Below are 18627 nucleotides of genomic sequence, written 5' to 3' on the forward strand. Positions count from 1 at the left end.
ACTGCTCCTATGTACAAGAATATAACTACTATAATACTGCTCCTATGTACAAGAATATAACTACTATAATACTGCCTCCTATGTACAAGAATATAACTACTATAATACTGCCTCCTATGTACAAGAATATAACTACTATAATACTGCCTCCTATGTACAAGAATATAACTACTATAATACTGCTCCTATGTACAAGAATATAACTACTATAATACTGCCCCTATGTGCAAGAATATAACTACTATAATACTGCTCCTATGTATAAGAATATAACTACTATAATACTGCTCCTATGTACAAGAATATAACTACTATAATACTGCCTCCTATGTACAAGAATATAACTACTATAATACTGCCCCTATGTGCAAGAATATAACTGCTATAATACTGCCTCCTATGTACAAGAATATAACTACTATAATACTGCTCCTATATACAAGAATATAACTTCTATAATACTGCTCCTATGAACAAGAATATAACTACTATAATACTGCCTGCTATGTACAGGAATATAACTACTATAATACTGCTCCTATGTATAAGAATATAACTACTATAATACTGCTCCTATGTACAAGAATATAACTACTATAATACTGCTCCTATGTACAAGAATATAACTACTATAATACTGCTCCTATGTACAAGAATATAACTACTATAATACTGCTCCTATATACAAGAATATAACTACTATAATACTGCCTCCTATGTACAAGAATATAACTACTATAATACTGCCTGCGATGTACAAGAATATAACTACTATAATACTGCTCCTATGTACAAGAATATAACTACTATAATACTGCTCCTATGTACAAGAATATAACTACTATAATACTGCTCCTATGTACAAGAATATAACTACTATAATACTGCTCCTATGTACAAGAATATAACTACTATAATACTGCCTCCTATGTACAAGAATATAACTACTATAATACTGCCTCCTATGTACAAGAATATAACTACTATAATACTGCCTCCTATGTACAAGAATATAACTACTATAATACTGCTCCTATGTACAAGAATATAACTACTATAATACTGCCTCCTATGTACAAGAATATAACTACTATAATACTGCCTCCTATGTACAAGAATATAAACTACTATAATACTGCTCCAATGTACAAGAATATAACTACTATAATACTGCTCCTATGTACAAGAATATAACTACTATAATACTGCCTCCTATGTACAAGAATATAACTACTATAATACTGCCTCCTATGTACAAGAATATAACTACTATAATACTGCTCCTATGTACAAGAATATAACTACTATAATACTGCTCCTATGTACAGGAATATACAGTCAGGTCCATAAATATTGGGACATGGACACAATTCTAACATTTTTGGCTCTATAGACCACCACAATGGATGTGAAATGAAACGGACAAGATGTGCTTTACCTGCAGACTGTCAGCTGTAATCTGAGGGGATTTACATCCAAATCAGGTGAACGGTGCAGGAATTACAGCAGTTACATATGTGCCTCCTACTTGTTAAGGGACCAAAAGTAATGGGACAGAATTATAATCATAAATCAAACTTTCACTTTTTAATACTTGGTTGTAAATCCTTTGCAGCCAATTACAGCCTGAAGTCTGGAACGCATAGACCTCACCAGACGCTGGTCTCATCCCTGGTGATGCTCGGCCAGGCCTCTACTGCAACTGTCTTCAGCTCCTGCTTGTTCTTGGGGCATTTTCCCTTCAGTTTTGTCTTCACCAAGTGAAATGCTCAATCGGATTCAGGTCCGGGGATTGACTCGGCCATTTTCGAACATTCCACTTCTTTCCCTTAAACTCTTTGGTTGCTTTTGCAGTATGCTTTGGGTCATTGTCCATCTGCACTGTGAAGCGCCGTCCAATGAGTTCTGAAGCATTTGGCTGAATATGAGCAGATAATATTGCCCCAAACCCTTCAGAATTCATCCTGCTGCTTTTGTCAGCAGTCACATCATCAATAAATATAAGAGAAGCAGTTCCATTGGCAGCCATACATGTCCACGCCATGACACTACCACCACCATGCTTCACTGATGAGGTGGTATGCTTAGGACCATGAGCAGCTCCTTTCCTTCTCCATACTCTTCTCTTCCCATCACTCTGGTACAAGTTGATCTTGGTCTCATCTGTCCATAGGATGTTGTTCCAGAACTGTGAAGGCTTTTTTAGATGTCGTTTGGCAAACTCTAATCTGGCCTTCCTGTTTTTGAGGCTCATCAATGGTTTACATCTTGTGGTGAACCCTCTGTATTCACTCTGGTGAAGTCTTCTCTTGATTGTTGACTTTGACGCACATACACCTACCTCCTGGAGAGTGTTCTTGATCTGGCCAACTGTTGTGAAGGGCGTTTTCTTCACCAGGGAAAGAATTCTTCGGTCATCCACCACAGTTGTTTTCCGTGGTCTTCCGGGTCTTTTCGTGTTGCTGAGCTCACCGGTGCGTTACTTCTTTTTAGGAATGTTGTTTTGATTAGGCCTAAGGTTTTTGCTATGTCTCTGATGTTTATTTTTGTTGTTTTTTCAGCCTAATGATGGCTTCACTGATAGTGACCGCTCTTTGGTTCTCATCTTGAGAGTTGACAGCAACAGATTCCAAATACAAATAGCAGACTGGAAATGACCTCTGGACCCTTTATCTGCTCATTGTAATTGGGATAATGAGGGAATAACACACACCCGGCCATGGAACAGCCGAGAAGACAATTGTCCCATTACTTTTGGTCCCTTAACAAGTGGGAGGCACATATGCAAACTGCTGTAATTCCTGCACCGTTCACCTGATTTGGATGTAAATACCTCAAATTACAGCTGACAGTCTGCAGGTAAAGCACATCTTGTATGTTTCATCTCACATCCATTGTGGTGGTGAATAGAGCCAAACATGTTAGAATTGTGTCCATGTCCCAATATTTATGGACCTGGCTGTAACTACTATAATACTGCCTCCTATGTACAAGGATATTACTACTATAATACTGCCTCCTATGTTCAAGAATATAACTACTATAATACTGCTCCTATGTACAAGAATATAACTACTATAATTCTGCCTCCTATGTACAGGAATATAACTACTATAATACTGCCTCCTATGTACAATAATATAACTGCTATAATACTGTTCCTATATATAAGAATATAACTACTATAATACTGCTCCTATGTACAAGAATATAACTACTATAATACTGCCTCCTATGTACAAGAATATAACTACTATAATACTGCTCCTATGTACAGTAATATAACTACTATAATACTGCCTCCTATGTACAGGAATATAACTACTATAATACTGCCTCCTATGTACAAGAATATAACTACTATAATACTGCCCCCTATGTACAGGAATATAACTACTATAATACTGCTCCTATGTACAAGAATATAACTACTATAATACTGCTCCTATGTACAAGAATATAACTACTATAATACTGCCTCCTATGTACAAGAATATAACTACTATAATACTGCTCCTATGTACAAGAATATAACTACTATAATACTGCTCCTATGTACAAGAATATAACTGCTATAATACTGCTCCTATGTACAAGAATATAACTACTATAATACTGCTCCTATGTACAAGAATATAACTACTATAATACTGCCTTCTATGTACAAGAATATAACTGCTATAATACTGCTCCTATGTATAAGAATATAACTACTATAATACTTCTCCTATGTACAAGAATATAACTACTATAATACTGCCTCCTATGTACAAGAATATAACTACTATAATACTGCTCCTATGTACAAGAATATAACTACTATAATACTGATCCTATGTACAAGAATATAACTACTATAATACTGCCTCCTATGCACAAGAATATAACTACTATAATACTGCCTCCTATGTACAAGAATATAACTACTATAATACTGCCTCCTATGTACAAGAATAACAGGGTGCACCTCTATTCCGGGATGTGGGGGGGTCATGTGATCAGGGTGCACCTCTATACCGGGATGTGGGGGGGTCATGTGATCAGGGTGCACCTCTATTCCGGGATGTGGGGGGGGGTCATGTGATCAGGGTGCACCTCTATTCCGGGATGTGGGGGGGGGGGGTCATGTGATCAGGGTGCACCTCTATTCAGGGATGTGGGAGGGTCATGTGATCAGGGTGCACCTCTATTCCGGGATGTGGGGGGGGTCATGTGATCAGGGTGCACCTCTATTCCGGGATGTGGGGGGGGGGGGTCATGTGATCAGGGTGCACCTCTATTCTGGGATGTGGGGGAGGGTCATGTGATCAGGGTGCACCTCTATTCTGGGATGTGGGGGGGGGGTCATGTGATCAGGGTGCACCTCTATTCCGGGATGTGGGGGAGGGTCATGTGATCAGGGTGCACCTCTATTCTGGGATGTGGGGGGGGGTCATGTGATCAGGGTGCACCTCTATTCCGGGATGTGGGGGGGTCATGTGATCAGGGTGCACCTCTATTCCGGGATGTGGGGGGGGGGTCATGTGATCAGGGTGCACCTCTATTCCGGGATGTGGGGGGGGTCATGTGATCAGGGTGCACCTCTATTCCGGGATGTGGGGGGGGGTCATGTGATCAGGGTGCACCTCTATTCTGGGATGTGGGGGGGGGTCATGTGATCAGGGTGCACCTCTATTCCGGGATGTGGGGGGGGTCATGTGATCAGGGTGCACCTCTATTTCGGGATGTCGGGGGGGGGGGGTCATGTGATCAGGGTGCACCTCTATTCAGGGATGTCGGGGGGGGGGGGGGGGTCATGTGATCAGGGTGCACCTCTATTCAGGGATGTCGGGGGGGGTCATGTGATCAGGGTGCACCTCTCGGCTCTCTGCTGGCCCCTTCTCTTGGCTCTCTGCTGGCCCCTTCTCTTGGCGCTCTGCTGGCCCCTTCTCTTGGCGCTCTGCTGGCCCCTTCTCTTGGCGCTCTGCTGGCCCCTTCTCTTGGCGCTATGCTGGCCCCTTCTCTTGGCGATATGCTGGCCCCTTCTCTTGGAGCCCTGGAGGCCCCTTCTCTTGGCGCCCTGGAGGCCCCTTCTCTTGGCGCCCTGGAGGCCCCTTCTCTTGGCGCCCTGGAGGCCCCTTCTCTTGGCGCCCTGGAGGCACCTTCTCTTGGCGCCCTGGAGGCCCCTTTTCTTGGCGCCCTGGAGGCCCCTTCTCTTGGCGCCCTGGAGGCCCCTTTTCTTGGCGCCCTGGGGGCCCCTTTTCTTGCCGCCCTGGAGGCCCCTTTTCTGGGCGCCCTGGAGGCCCCTTTTCTTTGGCGCCCTGGAGGCCCCTTCTCTTGGCGCACTGGAGGCCCTTCTCTTGGCGCACTGGAGGCCCCTTCTCTTGGCGCCCTGGAGGCTTCTTCTCTTGGCGCCCTGGAGGCCCCTTCTTTTGGCGCCCTGGAGGCCCCTTCTCTTGGCGCCCTGGAAGCCCCTTCTCTTGGCGCTCTGGCGGCCCTTCTCTTGGCGCTCTGGCGGCCCCTTCTCTTGGCGCTCTGGCGGCCCCTTCTCTTCGCGCACTTGGTGGACCCTTCTCTTCTCGCTCTTGATGGTGCCTTATCTTTGCGCTCTGGAGGTCCCTTTTCTTGGCGCCCTGGAGTCCCCTTTTCTTGGCGCCCTGGAGGCCCCTTCTCTTTGCGCTCTGGAGGTCCCTTCTCTTGGCGCTCTAGTGGCTCCATCTCTTGGCGCTCTGGCGGCCCCCTTCTTTTTGCGCTGTTTCTTCCCCATCTCTTGGCGCTCTGGCAGCCCCTTCTTTTTGCGCTGTTTCTTCCCCATCTCTTGGCGCTCTGGCAGCCCCTTGTTTTCACGCTGTTGCTGCCCCTTCTTTTGGCGCTCTTGCAGCCCCCTTGTTTTTGCGATGTTGCTGCCCCATCTCTTGGTGCTCTGGCAGCCCCTTATTTTTGCGCTGTTGCTGCCCCTTCTCTTGGCGCCCTAGCGGCCCCTTCTCTTGATGCTCTTGCGGCCTCTTCTTGTTGAGCTCTGGCGCCCCTTTCTCTTTGTGCTTTGTCGGCCCCTTATTCTGGCTCTCTGGTGGCCCCTTCTCTTGGTGCTCTAGGGGTCCCTTCTCTTGGCGCTCTGGAGGCCCCTTTCTCTTGGCGCTCTGCTGGCCCCTTCTCTTGGCGCTCTGCTGGCCCCTTCTCTTGGCGCTCTGCTGGCCCCTTCTCTTGGCGCTCTGCTGGCCCCTTCTCTTGGCGCTCTGCTGGCCCCTTCTCTTGGCGCTCTGCTGGCCCCTTCTCTTGGCGCTCTGCTGGCCCCTTCTCTTGGCGCCCTGGAGGCCCCTTCTCTTGGCGCCCTGGAGGCCCCTTCTCTTGGCGCCCTGGAAGCCCCTTCTCTTGGCGCCCTGGAGGCCCCTTCTCTTGGCGCCCTGGAGGCCCCTTTTCTTGGCGCCCTGGAGGCCCCCTTTTCTTGGCGCCCTGGAGGCCCCTTTTCTTGGCGCCCTGGAGGCCCCTTTTCTTGGCGCCCTGGAGGCCCCTTCTCTTTGCGCTCTGGAGGTCCCTTCTCTTGGCGCTCTGGTGGCTCCATCTCTTGGCGCTCTGGCAGCCCCCTTCTTTTTGCGCTGTTTCTTCCCCATCTCTTGGCGCTCTGGCAGCCCCTTCTTTTTCCGCTGTTTCTTCCCCATCTCTTGACGCTCTGGCAGCCCCTTCTTTTTGCGCTGTTTCTTCCCCATCTCTTGGCGCTCTGGCAGCCCCTTGTTTTTTCCGCTGTTTCTTCGCCATCTCTTGACGCTCTGGCAGCCCCTTCTTTTTGCGGTGTTTCTTCGCCATCTCTTGGCGCTCTGGCAGCCCCTTGTTTTTTGCGCTGTTTCTTCGCCATCTCTTGGCGCTCTGGCAGCCCCTTCTTTTCACGCTGTTGCTGCCCCTTCTTTTGGCACTCTTGCAGCCCCCTTGTTTTTGCGATGTTGCTGCCCCATCTCTTGGTGCTCTGGCAGCCCCTTATTTTTGCGCTGTTGCTGCCCCTTCTCTTGGCGCCCTAGCGGCCCCTTCTCTTGATGCTCTTGCGGCCTCTTCTTGTTGAGCTCTGGCGACCCCTTCTCTTTGTGCTTTGGCGGCCCCTTATTCTGGCTCTCTGGTGGCCCCTTCTCTTGGTGCTCTAGGGGTCCCTTCTCTTGGCGCTCTGGAGGCCCCTTTCTCTTGGCGCTCTGCTGGCCCTTTCTCTTGGCGCTCTGCTGGCCCCTTCTCTTGGCGCTCTGCTGGCCCCTTCTCTTGGCGCTCTGCTGGCCCCTTCTCTTGGCGCTCTGCTGGCCCCTTCTCTTGGCGCTCTGCTGGCCCCTTCTCTTGGCGCTCTGCTGGCCCCTTCTCTTGGCGCTCTGCTGGCCCCTTCTCTTGGCGCTCTGCTGGCCCTTCTCTTGGCGCTCTGCTGGCCCCTTCTCTTGGCGCTCTGCTGGCCCCTTCTCTTGGCGCTCTGCTGGCCCCTTCTCTTGGCGCTCTGCTGGCCCCTTCTCTTGGCGCTCTGCTGGCCCCTTCTCTTGGCGCCCTGGAGGCCCCTTCTCTTGGCGCCCTGGAGGCCCCTTCTCTTGGCGCCCTGGAGGCCCCTTTTCTTGGCGCCCTGGAGGCCCCTTTTCTTGGCGCCCTGGAGGGCCCTTCTCTTGGCGCCCTGGAGGCCCCTTCTCTTGGCGCACTGGAGGCCCCTTCTCTTGGCGCACTGGAGGCCCCTTCTCTTGGCGCACTGGAGGCCCCTTCTCTTGGCGCCCTGGAGGCCCCTTCTCTTGGCGCTCTGGCGGCCCCTTCTTTTTGCGCTGTTTCTTCCCCATCTCTTGGCGCTCTGGCAGCCCCTTGTTTTTTGAGCTGTTTCTTCGCCATCTCTTGACGCTCTGGCAGCCCCTTGTTTTTTCCGCTGTTTCTTCGCCATCTCTTGACGCTCTGGCAGCCCCTTCTTTTTGCGCTGTTTCTTCGCCATCTCTTGGCGCTCTGGCAGCCCCTTCTTTTCACGCTGTTGCTGCCCCTTCTTTTGGCGCTCTTGCAGCCCCCTTGTTTTTGCGATGTTGCTGCCCCATCTCTTGGTGCTCTGGCAGCCCCTTATTTTTGCGCTGTTGCTGCCCCTTCTCTTGGCGCCCTAGCGGCCCCTTTCTCTTGATGCTCTTGCGGCCTCTTCTTGTTGAGCTCTGGCGACCCCTTCTCTTTGTGCTTTGGCGGCCCCTTATTCTGGCTCTCTGGCGGCCCCTTCTCTTGGTGCTCTAGGGGTCCCTTCTCTTGGCGCTCTGGAGGCCCCTTTCTCTTGGCGCTCTGGCGGCCCCTTTCTCTTGGCGCTCTGGCAGCCCCTTTCTCTTGGCGCTCTGGCGGCCCCTTTCTCTTGGCGCTCTGGCGGCCCCTTTCTCTTGGCGCTCTGGTGGCCCCTTTCTCTTGACGTTCTCTACGTCTTGGTCTCATCTTGGAGGTTCCTTGCTCTTTATGTTTGGTGGTCATGTCGTGTTGGATTCTCGGGGCCTTTCAGGGGTATTTATTCTGAGGTCATGTGGCACCCAGGAAGGTAATTGGTTGGACAGGACCTTCATGGGGTGTTTAGAGAGCGGGGGGTGAATACTTTTTCAATGTTCTGTGACTACTCTAATTCTCTCTGTGTATTTGGAGCTGTAGCTTTTTTTAATTTTTTTTTATCATGACTACAGTACCTGGACTACTCCAGTCATCATGCGGCGACATCACCATCTGTTATCTCTTATGTTAGTGACTTTCACTGTACATTTCCTGTTGGGGGTGGTAGTCCTCCAGTGTCAGTGATGCAGGGGTGGCAGCAGGTGTTGGGGATTTTGGCGGGTGTCAGGGTGCTGCCCCCTCCCCCGGTCGCCGCATCCTCTCCCCACCCCCAGCCTCGTCATGTAGAGCAGTGGAAATAAAACTGAAAGAGGGGAAGTCCAGCTCTGGAGCAGTGAGTGCAGCCGCTCAGCGTGGATCTTCACACGAGACACGTATCGCCTGGGACCAGAACCCATGCGATGTCCCGTCAGCCCCAGGACCCGTGGACGGCACAAGGTGGGAGCGTGTCCTGATGGCTATCAGCGGGGTCTGCCCGGGGTCGAGGCTTGGGTGTGGTCTGGGGAGTGGGGCAGAGCCCCAGCTCTGTATGTGTAGTGCTTGTGCATCTGCGTCTTATTCTGGCGTTATCAGAGGGTCTAAGGCTGACGGCAAATGGGTAAATAAGGAACGGTGAGGATGAGGAGGGACCCCGGAGCTCCGAGGAGACCCCGCCACCGGCGCTGAACGCGACACGGGGAGAATCACCTGACAGCAGAGGTGGCACCCACACATCCCCGACACTGCGCCTCATTTACCGACTGTCCAGAAACGTCTGGCCCTGTGCTCACATCCTCTGTCTCTGCTGCCATGCTTTACACTGAAGGTCTCAGGTTCTTCTGCTCTTGTGCTCACATCCTCTGTCTCTGCCACCATGCTTTACACTGAAGGTCTCATGTTCTCCTAGTCCTGTGGTCACATCCTCTGTCTCTACCACCATTCTTTACACTAAAAGTCTCATCCTTCTGGTCCTGTAGTCACATCCTCTGTCTCTACCACCATGCTTTACACTGAAGGTCTCACGTTCTCCTAGTCCTGTGTCATGTGATCAGGGTGCACCTCTATACCGGGATGTGGGGGGGGGGGGGGTGTCATGTGATCAGGGTGCACCTCTACCGGGATGGGCAGGGGGGGACATGTGATCAGGGTGCACCTCTATACCGGGATGTGGGATGTGGGGGGCGGGGGTCATGTGATCAGGGTGCACCTCTATTCAGGGATGTGGGGGGCGGGGGTCATGTGATCAGGGTGCACCTCTATTCCGGGACGTGGGGGGGGGGTCATGTGATCAGGGTGCACCTCTATTCAGGGATGTGGGGGGCGGGGGTCATGTGATCAGGGTGCACCTCTATACCGGGATGTGTGTGTGGGGGGGGGGGGGGGGGTGTCATGTGATCAGGGTGCACCTCTATACCAGGATGGGGGGGACGACATGTGATCAGGGTGCACCTCTATACCGGGATGTGGGATGTGTGTGGGGGGGGGGGGGGTCATGTGATCAGGGTGCACCTCTATTCCGGGATGGGGGGGGGGGGCAGTCATGTGATCAGGGTGCACCTCTATTCCGGGATGTGGGGGAGGGGCAGTCATGTGATCAGGGTGCACCTCTATTCCGGGATGTGGGGGGGGGGCAGTCATGTGATCAGGGTGCACCTCTATACCGGGATGTGGGGGGGGGGGTCATGTGATCAGGGTGCACCTCTATTCCGGGATGTGGGGGGGGGGGGTCATGTGATCAGGGTGCACCTCTATTCTGGGATGTCGGGGGGGGGGTCATGTGATCAGAGTGCACCTCTATTCCGGGATAGGGGGGGTCATGTGATCAGGGTGCACCTCTATTCTGGGATGTGGGGGGGTCATATGATCAGGGTGCACCTCTATTCCGGGATGGGGAGGGTCATGTGATCAGGGTGCACCTCTATTCCGGGATGTGGGGGGGGTCATGTGATCAGGGTGCACCTCTATTCCGGGATGTGGGGGGTCATGTGATCAGGGTGCACCTCTATTCTGGGATGTGGGGGGGTCATGTGATCAGGGTGCACCTCTATTCAGGGATGTGGGGGGTCATGTGATCAGGGTGGACCTCTATTCTGGGATGTGTGGGGGGGTCATGTGATCAGGGTGCACCTCTATTCAGGGATGTGGGGGGGGTCATGTGATCAGGGTGCACCTCTATTCAGGGATGTGGGGGGGGGTCATGTGATCAGGGTGCACCTCTATTCAGGGATGTGGGGGGGGGGGGGTCATGTGGGAAAAACCAAAAACTTCCTAAATCTTCATAATAAATATAGAAGCTGCTTAGAAGTAAAAGGGGAAGCGTCTCCGATCGGCAGTCACACCCATTAACCCTTTCTACTCCCTACACTTCCCTCGGTGGGGAGCTTGTTACAATGTGTCGGTGCAGTCTGAGGCTTCACAGAGGAATGTCCGGTGATCACTGCCGCATTTCGTTTTCTAGGCTTGTATAGAGGACTCCGCTGACCTGCAATGACCTCTGCTGACCACCAATAACCTACACTGACCTCTGCTGACCTTCAATTATCTCTGCTGACCTCCAATGTCCTCCACTGACCTCTGCTGACCTTCACTAACCTCTGCTGACCTTCAATGATCTCTGCTGACCTCCAATGTCCTCCACTGACCTCTGCTGACCTTCACTAACCTCTGCTGACCTTCAATGATCTCTGCTGACCTCCAATGTCCTCCACTGACCTCTGCTGACCTTCACTAACCTCTGCTGACCTTCAATGATCTCTGCTGACCTCCAATGTCCTTCACTGACCTCTGCTGACCTTCACTAACCTCTGCTGACCTTCAATGATCTCTGCTGACCTCCAATGTCCTCCACTGACCTCTGCTGACCTTCACTAACCTCTGCTGACCTCCACTGACATCCATTGAAATCCGCTGACCTCCACCGACCTCTTCTGATCCCCACCGACCTCTGTTTACCTCCACTAACCTCTGCTGACCTTCAATTACCTCTTCCTACCTCCACTGACCTCCAATGACCTCTTGTGACCTCCAATGTCCACCACTGACCTCTGATGATCTCTGCCGACCTCCACTGACCTCTGTTTACCTCCACTAACGTCTGCTGCCCTCCACTAACCCCTGCTGACCTCTGATGACCTCTGCCAACCTCCACTGACCTCTGCTGACCTTTACCTGTTTTTTCTTTTCCAGATCCGCGTTCGCGGTCACTGTGTTTATAAACGGCTCCGCTGGACAAATATCGCCGCTCGCCATCCTGCGAGGACAGACCCTGCAGAATGGGAAATGGGCATAAAGCCGCCACCTGAGAGCTGAGTCGCAGTTAACCCCTGCACCACCGGATCCCAGCGCAGGGGAAGATGCCGCTTGGCAGCAATGTTACAGGCGGCTGTGAGATGGACGGGCGCGTCCTGGACTACCTGTACGCCATCACCTACGCCGTCATCCTCATCCCGGGGCTGATCGGGAACGTCCTGGCGCTGTGGGTCTTCTACGCGTACATGAAGGAGACGAAGCGCGCCGTCATCTTCATGATCAACCTGGCCATGGCGGACCTGCTGCAGGTGCTGTCGCTGCCGCTGCGCATCTTTTATTACCTGCACAAGTCGTGGCCCTTCGGACGCTTCGTCTGTATGTTCTGCTTCTACCTGAAGTACGTCAACATGTACGCCAGCATCTTCTTCCTGGTGTGCATCAGCGTGCGCCGCTTCATCTACCTCCTCTACCCCTTCCGCCATAGGCAGCGGCGGTGTGACGTGTACGTTAGCGTCGCCGGCTGGATCCTAGTCTGCCTCAGTTGCCTCCCGTTTCCTCTGCTCAGGACGGGGCAGGAGACGAGCGGCGGCGAGCAGAGATGCTTTGTGGACCTCCCCCTGCTGGACATTGGCTTTGCCGCCTCCGTGGTCACGGTGACCGCCGCCGAGATCTTCGGGTTTGTCAGTCCGCTGGCCATTGTTCTGTTCTGCACCTGGAGGACGGTGGCCTCGCTGCGGGAGCCGCACGCCGCCTCTCACGACCTCGGGGAGAAGAAGAAGGCGCTGAAGATGATCCTGACCTGCGCCGCCGTCTTCCTCATCTGCTTCGCTCCCTATCACCTCAGCTTCCCGCTAGATTTCCTGGCCAAAGCCAACAAGATCGCCTCATGCTCGCAGCGGCGCGCCATCCTCACCCTGCACCCCGTGGCGCTCTGCCTGGCCAGTATGAACTGCTGCCTGGACCCCGTCATCTACTACTTCACCACCGACGAGTTCCGGCGCAGGCTGTCCCGGCAGGACTTGGTGGACGGCGCCGAGATGCAGATTTATGACGGTAAAGACTTCACGGATCCCTGCGGCTGCCGAGCGAGGTGATGAAGGCCACTGGATGGACAAGGTTGTCAGAGGGCGCTGTGTGCCAGACTGTGCCCGCTGCTACTACAACCCCCATCAGACCTGAGCTCAATACTCAGCCCCCACTTACACAATCTTCTGGATCTTCGGGTGTCACATGATGCGGAGGGGTCAGTGAGTGGGAACAGCTGAGGGTTTGTTGCAATGTTACTTCTATGAGTTAGCCACATCAGCGTCTCTGGTGACCTATAGGGACATGCTGGGAGTTGTATTCCACCAGTGGTCTTCACTGATCCATTGTAACAAGCCCATCAGCTGTGTCTCACTTTATAAAGATGTAGGTGTCCCTGGGGAAGCAGAGGTACGCGGAGCTGTCTGCCGGGTGCTTCGACCCCTGGGAGCCCATGTCAGCTGACATGCCCATCCCCCTCCACTCTGCTGATGTTTGTATCACTGTGACTCCTCCCCCGCGGAGCCGCACCGCTGTTTGTTACGTGATGTCACTGGGCCAATCACTTAAAGGGCCAGGCCCCTGAGGATTTATTACTTTCCTCTTTGGATTCATCATTATATCTGTTTCGGGAAAAGCTGGGTGATCAGTTCCAGCCTCTCTGGTGTGTTCCTGCTCCTATCTCACTGCACGGCCGGGCTGCAGGAGCGCTGATATGGCAGCCATATTCCAGAGGCAGATATGAGTGGACACAAAGCTCCTGGGATGATGTGCACTATGTGTCCTCTACGGGATGGGGGGGTACATAGATATAGCGGAGTGTGGGCTGTGTATGTACCGCCAGCTACATCCTCCGACAACCGCAGCGGAACTCGTGTCAGAGTGATGGATGTATACTGAGGTGTCACACTGCACCGTGACATCTGGGGACGTATGAGGACTGTGCACGAGGACATCTGGGGACGTATGAGGACTGTGTACGGGGACATCTGGGGACGTATGAGGACTGTGTATGGGGACATCTGGGGACGTATGAGGACTGTGCACGAGGACATCTGGGGACGTATGAGGACTGTGTACGAGGACATCTGGGGACGTATGAGGACTGTGCACGAGGACATCTGGGGACGTATGAGGACTGTGCACGAGGACATCTGGGGACGTATGAGGACTGTGCACGAGGACATCTGGGGACGTATGAGGACTGTGCACGAGGACATCTGGGGACGTATGAGGACTGTGCACGAGGACATCTGGGGACGTATGAGGACGTATGAGGACTGTGTACAGGGACATCTGGGGACGTATGAGGACTGTGTACGGGGACATCTGGGGACGTATGAGGACTGTGTACGGGGACATCTGGGGACGTATGAGGACTGTGCACGGGGACATCTGGGGACGTATGAGGACTGTGCACGAGGACATCTGGGGACGTATGAGGACTGTGCACGAGGACATCTGGGGATGTATGAGGACTGTGTACGGGGACATCTGGGGACGTATGAGGACTGTGCACGAGGACATCTGGGGACGTATGAGGACTGTGCACGAGGACATCTGGGGACGTATGAGGACTGTGTATGGGGACATCTGGGGACGTATGAGGACTGTGTACGGGGACATCTGGGGACGTATGAGGACTGTGTATGGGGACATCTGGGGACGTATGAGGACTGTGTACGGGGACATCTGGGGACGTATGAGGACTGTGCACGAGGACATCTGGGGACGTATGAGGACTGTGCACGAGGACATCTGGGGACGTATGAGGACTGTGTATGGGGACATCTGGGGACGTATGAGGACTGTGTACGAGGACATCTGGGGACGTATGAGGACTGTGCACGAGGACATCTGGGGACGTATGAGGACTGTGTACGGGGACATCTGGGGACGTATGAGGACTGTGCACGAGGACATCTGGGGACGTATGAGGACTGTGTACGAGGACATCTGGGGACGTATGAGGACTGTGCACGAGGACATCTGGGGACGTATGAGGACTGTGTACGGGGACATCTGGGGACGTATGAGGACTGTGTACGGGGACATCTGGGGCGTATGAGGACTGTGTACGGGGACATCTGGGGACGTATGAGGACTGTGCACGAGGACATCTGGGGACGTATGAGGACGTATGAGGACTGTGTACGAGGACATCTGGGGACGTATGAGGACTGTGCACGAGGACATCTGGGGACGTATGAGGACTGTGTACGGGGACATCTGGGGACGTATGAGGACTGTGTACGGGGACATCTGGGGACGTATGAGGACTGTGCACGAGGACATCTGGGGACGTATGAGGACTGTGTACGGGGACATCTGGGGCGTATGAGGACTGTGTACGGGGACATCTGGGGACGTATGAGGACTGTGCACGAGGACATCTGGGGACGTATGAGGACTGTGCACGAGGACATCTGGGGACGTATGAGGACTGTGTATGGGGACATCTGGGGACGTATGAGGACTGTGCACGAGGACATCTGGGGACGTATGAGGACTGTGCACGAGGACATCTGGGGACGTATGAGGACTGTGTATGGGGACATCTGGGGACGTATGAGGACTGTGTACGGGGACATCTGGGGACGTATGAGGACTGTGCACGAGGACATCTGGGGACGTATGAGGACTGTGCACGAGGACATCTGGGGACGTATGAGGACTGTGTATGGGGACATCTGGGGACGTATGAGGACTGTGTACGAGGACATCTGGGGACGTATGAGGACTGTGCACGAGGACATCTGGGGACGTATGAGGACTGTGTAGGAGGACATCTGGGGACGTATGAGGACTGTGTACGGGGACATCTGGGGACGTATGAGGACTGTGTACGGGGACATCTGGGGCGTATGAGGACTGTGTACGGGGACATCTGGGGACGTATGAGGACTGTGCACGAGGACATCTGGGGACGTATGAGGACTGTGTACGAGGACATCTGGGGACATATGAGGACTGTGTACGGGGACATCTGGGGACGTATGAGGACTGTGTATGGGGACATCTGGGGACGTATGAGGACTGTGCACGAGGACATCTGGGGACGTATGAGGACTGTGCACGAGGACATCTGGGGACGTATGAGGACTGTGTACGGGGACATCTGGGGACGTATGAGGACTGTGCACGAGGACATCTGGGGACGTATGAGGACTGTGTACGGGGACATCTGGGGCGTATGAGGACTGTGTACGGGGACATCTGGGGACGTATGAGGACTGTGCACGAGGACATCTGGGGACGTATGAGGACGTATGAGGACTGTGTACGGGGACATCTGGGGACGTATGAGGACTGTGCACGAGGACATCTGGGGACGTATGAGGACTGTGTACGAGGACATCTGGGGACGTATGAGGACTGTGTACGGGGACATCTGGGGACGTATGAGGACTGTGTACGGGGACATCTGGGGACGTATGAGGACTGTGTACGGGGACATCTGGGGACGTATGAGGACTGTGCACGAGGACATCTGGGGACGTATGAGGACTGTGCACGAGGACATCTGGGGACGTATGAGGACTGTGTACGGGGACATCTGGGGACGTATGAGGACTGTGTACGAGGACATCTGGGGACGTATGAGGACTGTGTACGGGGACATCTGGGAACGTATGAGGACTGTGTACGAGGACATCTGGGGACGTATGAGGACTGTGCACCGTGAAATCTGGGGACGTATGAGGACTGTGTACGGGGACATCTGGGGACGTATGAGGACTGTGTACGAGGACATCTGGGGACGTATGAGGACTGTGCACGGGGACATCTGGGGACGTATGAGGACTGTGTACGGGGACATCTGGGACGTATGAGGACTGTGTACGGGGACATCTGGGGACGTATGAGGACTGTGTACGGGGACATCTGGGGACGTATGAGGACTGTGTACGGGGACATCTGGGGACGTATGAGGACTGTGTACGAGGACATCTGGGGACGTATGAGGACTGTGTACGGGGACATCTGGGGACGTATGAGGACTGTGTACGGGGACATCTGGGGACGTATGAGGACTGTGTACGGGGATATCTGGGGACGTATGAGGACTGTGTACGGGGACGTATGAGGACTTTGTACGAGGACATCTGGGGATGTATGAGGACTGTGTACGGGGACATCTGGGGACGTATGAGGACTGTGTACGGGGACATCTGGGGACGTATGAGGACTGTGTACGAGGACATCTGGGGACGTATGAGGACTGTGTACGGGGACATCTGGGGACGTATGAGGACTGTGTACGGGGACATCTGGGGACGTATGAGGACTGTGTACGAGGACATCTGGGGACGTATGAGGACTGTGTACGGGGACATCTGGGGACGTATGAGGACTGTGTACGGGGACATCTGGGGACGTATGAGGACTGTGCACGAGGACATCTGGGGACGTATGAGGACTGTGCATGAGGACATCTGGGACGTATGAGGACTGTGCATGAGGACATCTGGGACGTATGAGGACTGTGTACGAGGACATCTGGGGACGTATGAGGACTGTGTACGAGGACATCTGGGGATGTATGAGGACTGTGTAGGAGGACATCTGGGACGTATGAGGACTGTGTACGGGGACATCTGGGGACGTATGAGGACTGTGTACGGGGACATCTGGGGACGTATGAGGACTGTGCACGAGGACATCTGGGGACGTATGAGGACTGTGCATGAGGACATCTGGGACGTATGAGGACTGTGCATGAGGACATCTGGGACGTATGAGGACTGTGTAGGAGGACATCTGGGACGTATGAGGACGTATGAGGACTATGCACGAGGACATCTGGGGATGTATGAGGACTGTGCACGAGGACATCTGGGACGTATGAGGACTGTGTATGAGGACATCTGGGACGTATGAGGACTGTGTACGAGGACATCTGGGGACGTATGAGGACTGTGTACGGGGACATCTGGGGACGTATGAGGACTGTGTACGGGGACATCTGGGGACGTATGAGGACTGTGTACGAGGACATCTGGGGGCGTATGAGGACTGTGTACGAGGACATCTGGGGACGTATGAGGACTGTGTACGGGGACATCTGGGGACGTATGAGGACTGTGCACGAGGACATCTGGGGACGTATGAGGACTGTGCACGAGGACATCTGGGGACGTATGAGGACTGTGTACGGGGACATCTGGGGATGTATGAGGACTGTGTACGAAGACATATGGGACGTATGAGGACTGTGCACGAGGACATCTGGGGACATCTGGGGACGTATGAGGACTGTGTATGGGGACATCTGGGGACGTATGAGGACTGTGTACGAGGACATCTGGGACGTATGAGGACTGTGTACGGGGACATCTGGGGACGTATGAGGACTGTGTACGGGGACATCTGGGGACGTATGAGGACTGTGCACGAGGACATCTGGGGACGTATGAGGACTGTGCACGAGGACATCTGGGGACGTATGAGGACTGTGTACGGGGACATCTGGGGACGTATGAGGACTGTGTACGGGGACATCTGGGGACGTATGAGGACTGTGCACGAGGTCATCTGGGGACGTATGAGGACTGTGTACGAGGACATCTGGGACGTATGAGGACTGTGTACGGGGACATCTGGGGACGTATGAGGACTGTGTACAAGGACATCTGGGACGTATGAGGACTGTGTACGGAGACATCTGGGGCGTATGAGGACTGTGCACGAGGACATCTGGGGACGTATGAGGACTGTGTACGGGGACATCTGGGGACGTATGAGGACTGTGTACGGGGACATCTGGGGACGTATGAGGACTGTGTACGAGGACATCTGGGGACGTATGAGGACTGTGTACGGGGA

General features: G+C 53.3%; 3 protein-coding genes across 3 annotated transcripts in view; all 3 read left to right on the forward strand.

The window, feature by feature from the left end:
• ARHGAP35 (Rho GTPase activating protein 35) overlaps positions 1–8694 on the forward strand; it is a 40728-nt gene extending 32034 nt beyond the window's left edge. Inside the window, exon 9 of the transcript XR_005780735.1 lies at positions 8684–8694. The gene's annotated coding sequence lies outside the window, so the exon portion shown is untranslated. The remainder of the gene's footprint in view (positions 1–8683) is intronic.
• Positions 8663–12986, forward strand: GPR174 (G protein-coupled receptor 174). The gene is made up of 2 exons (XM_040442316.1): positions 8663–8988; positions 11716–12986. Exon 2 carries the CDS (start codon positions 11883–11885, stop codon positions 12870–12872), a length of 990 nt encoding a protein of 329 aa, XP_040298250.1. The 5' UTR covers positions 8663–8988; positions 11716–11882; the 3' UTR covers positions 12873–12986.
• A 742-nt stretch (positions 12987–13728) lies between these two features.
• LOC120978219 lies at positions 13729–16634 on the forward strand. The gene is made up of 3 exons (XM_040406444.1): positions 13729–14052; positions 14591–15555; positions 16092–16634. The coding sequence occupies exons 2-3, from the start codon at positions 14866–14868 to the stop codon at positions 16632–16634; spliced, it is 1233 nt and encodes a 410-aa protein (XP_040262378.1). The 5' UTR covers positions 13729–14052; positions 14591–14865.
• Positions 16635–18627: the final 1993 nt, after the last annotated feature.

The sequence above is a fragment of the Bufo bufo genome, chromosome 8 (assembly GCF_905171765.1).
Source record: "Bufo bufo chromosome 8, aBufBuf1.1, whole genome shotgun sequence".
Taxonomy (NCBI): domain Eukaryota; kingdom Metazoa; phylum Chordata; class Amphibia; order Anura; family Bufonidae; genus Bufo; species Bufo bufo.

Excerpts from the sequence above, each read along its gene's own strand:
- GPR174 (XM_040442316.1), top strand. The coding sequence starts at position 11,883 with ATGCCGCTTGGCAGCAATGTTACAGGCGGCTGTGAGATGGACGGGCGC.
- LOC120978219 (XM_040406444.1), top strand. The coding sequence starts at position 14,866 with ATGAGGACTGTGTACGGGGACATCTGGGGACGTATGAGGACTGTGCAC. Across the intron at positions 15,556-16,091 it reads TGAGGACTGTGCACGAGGAC|ATCTGGGGACGTATGAGGAC; the intron begins ATCTGGGGACGT and ends GTGTACGGGGAC.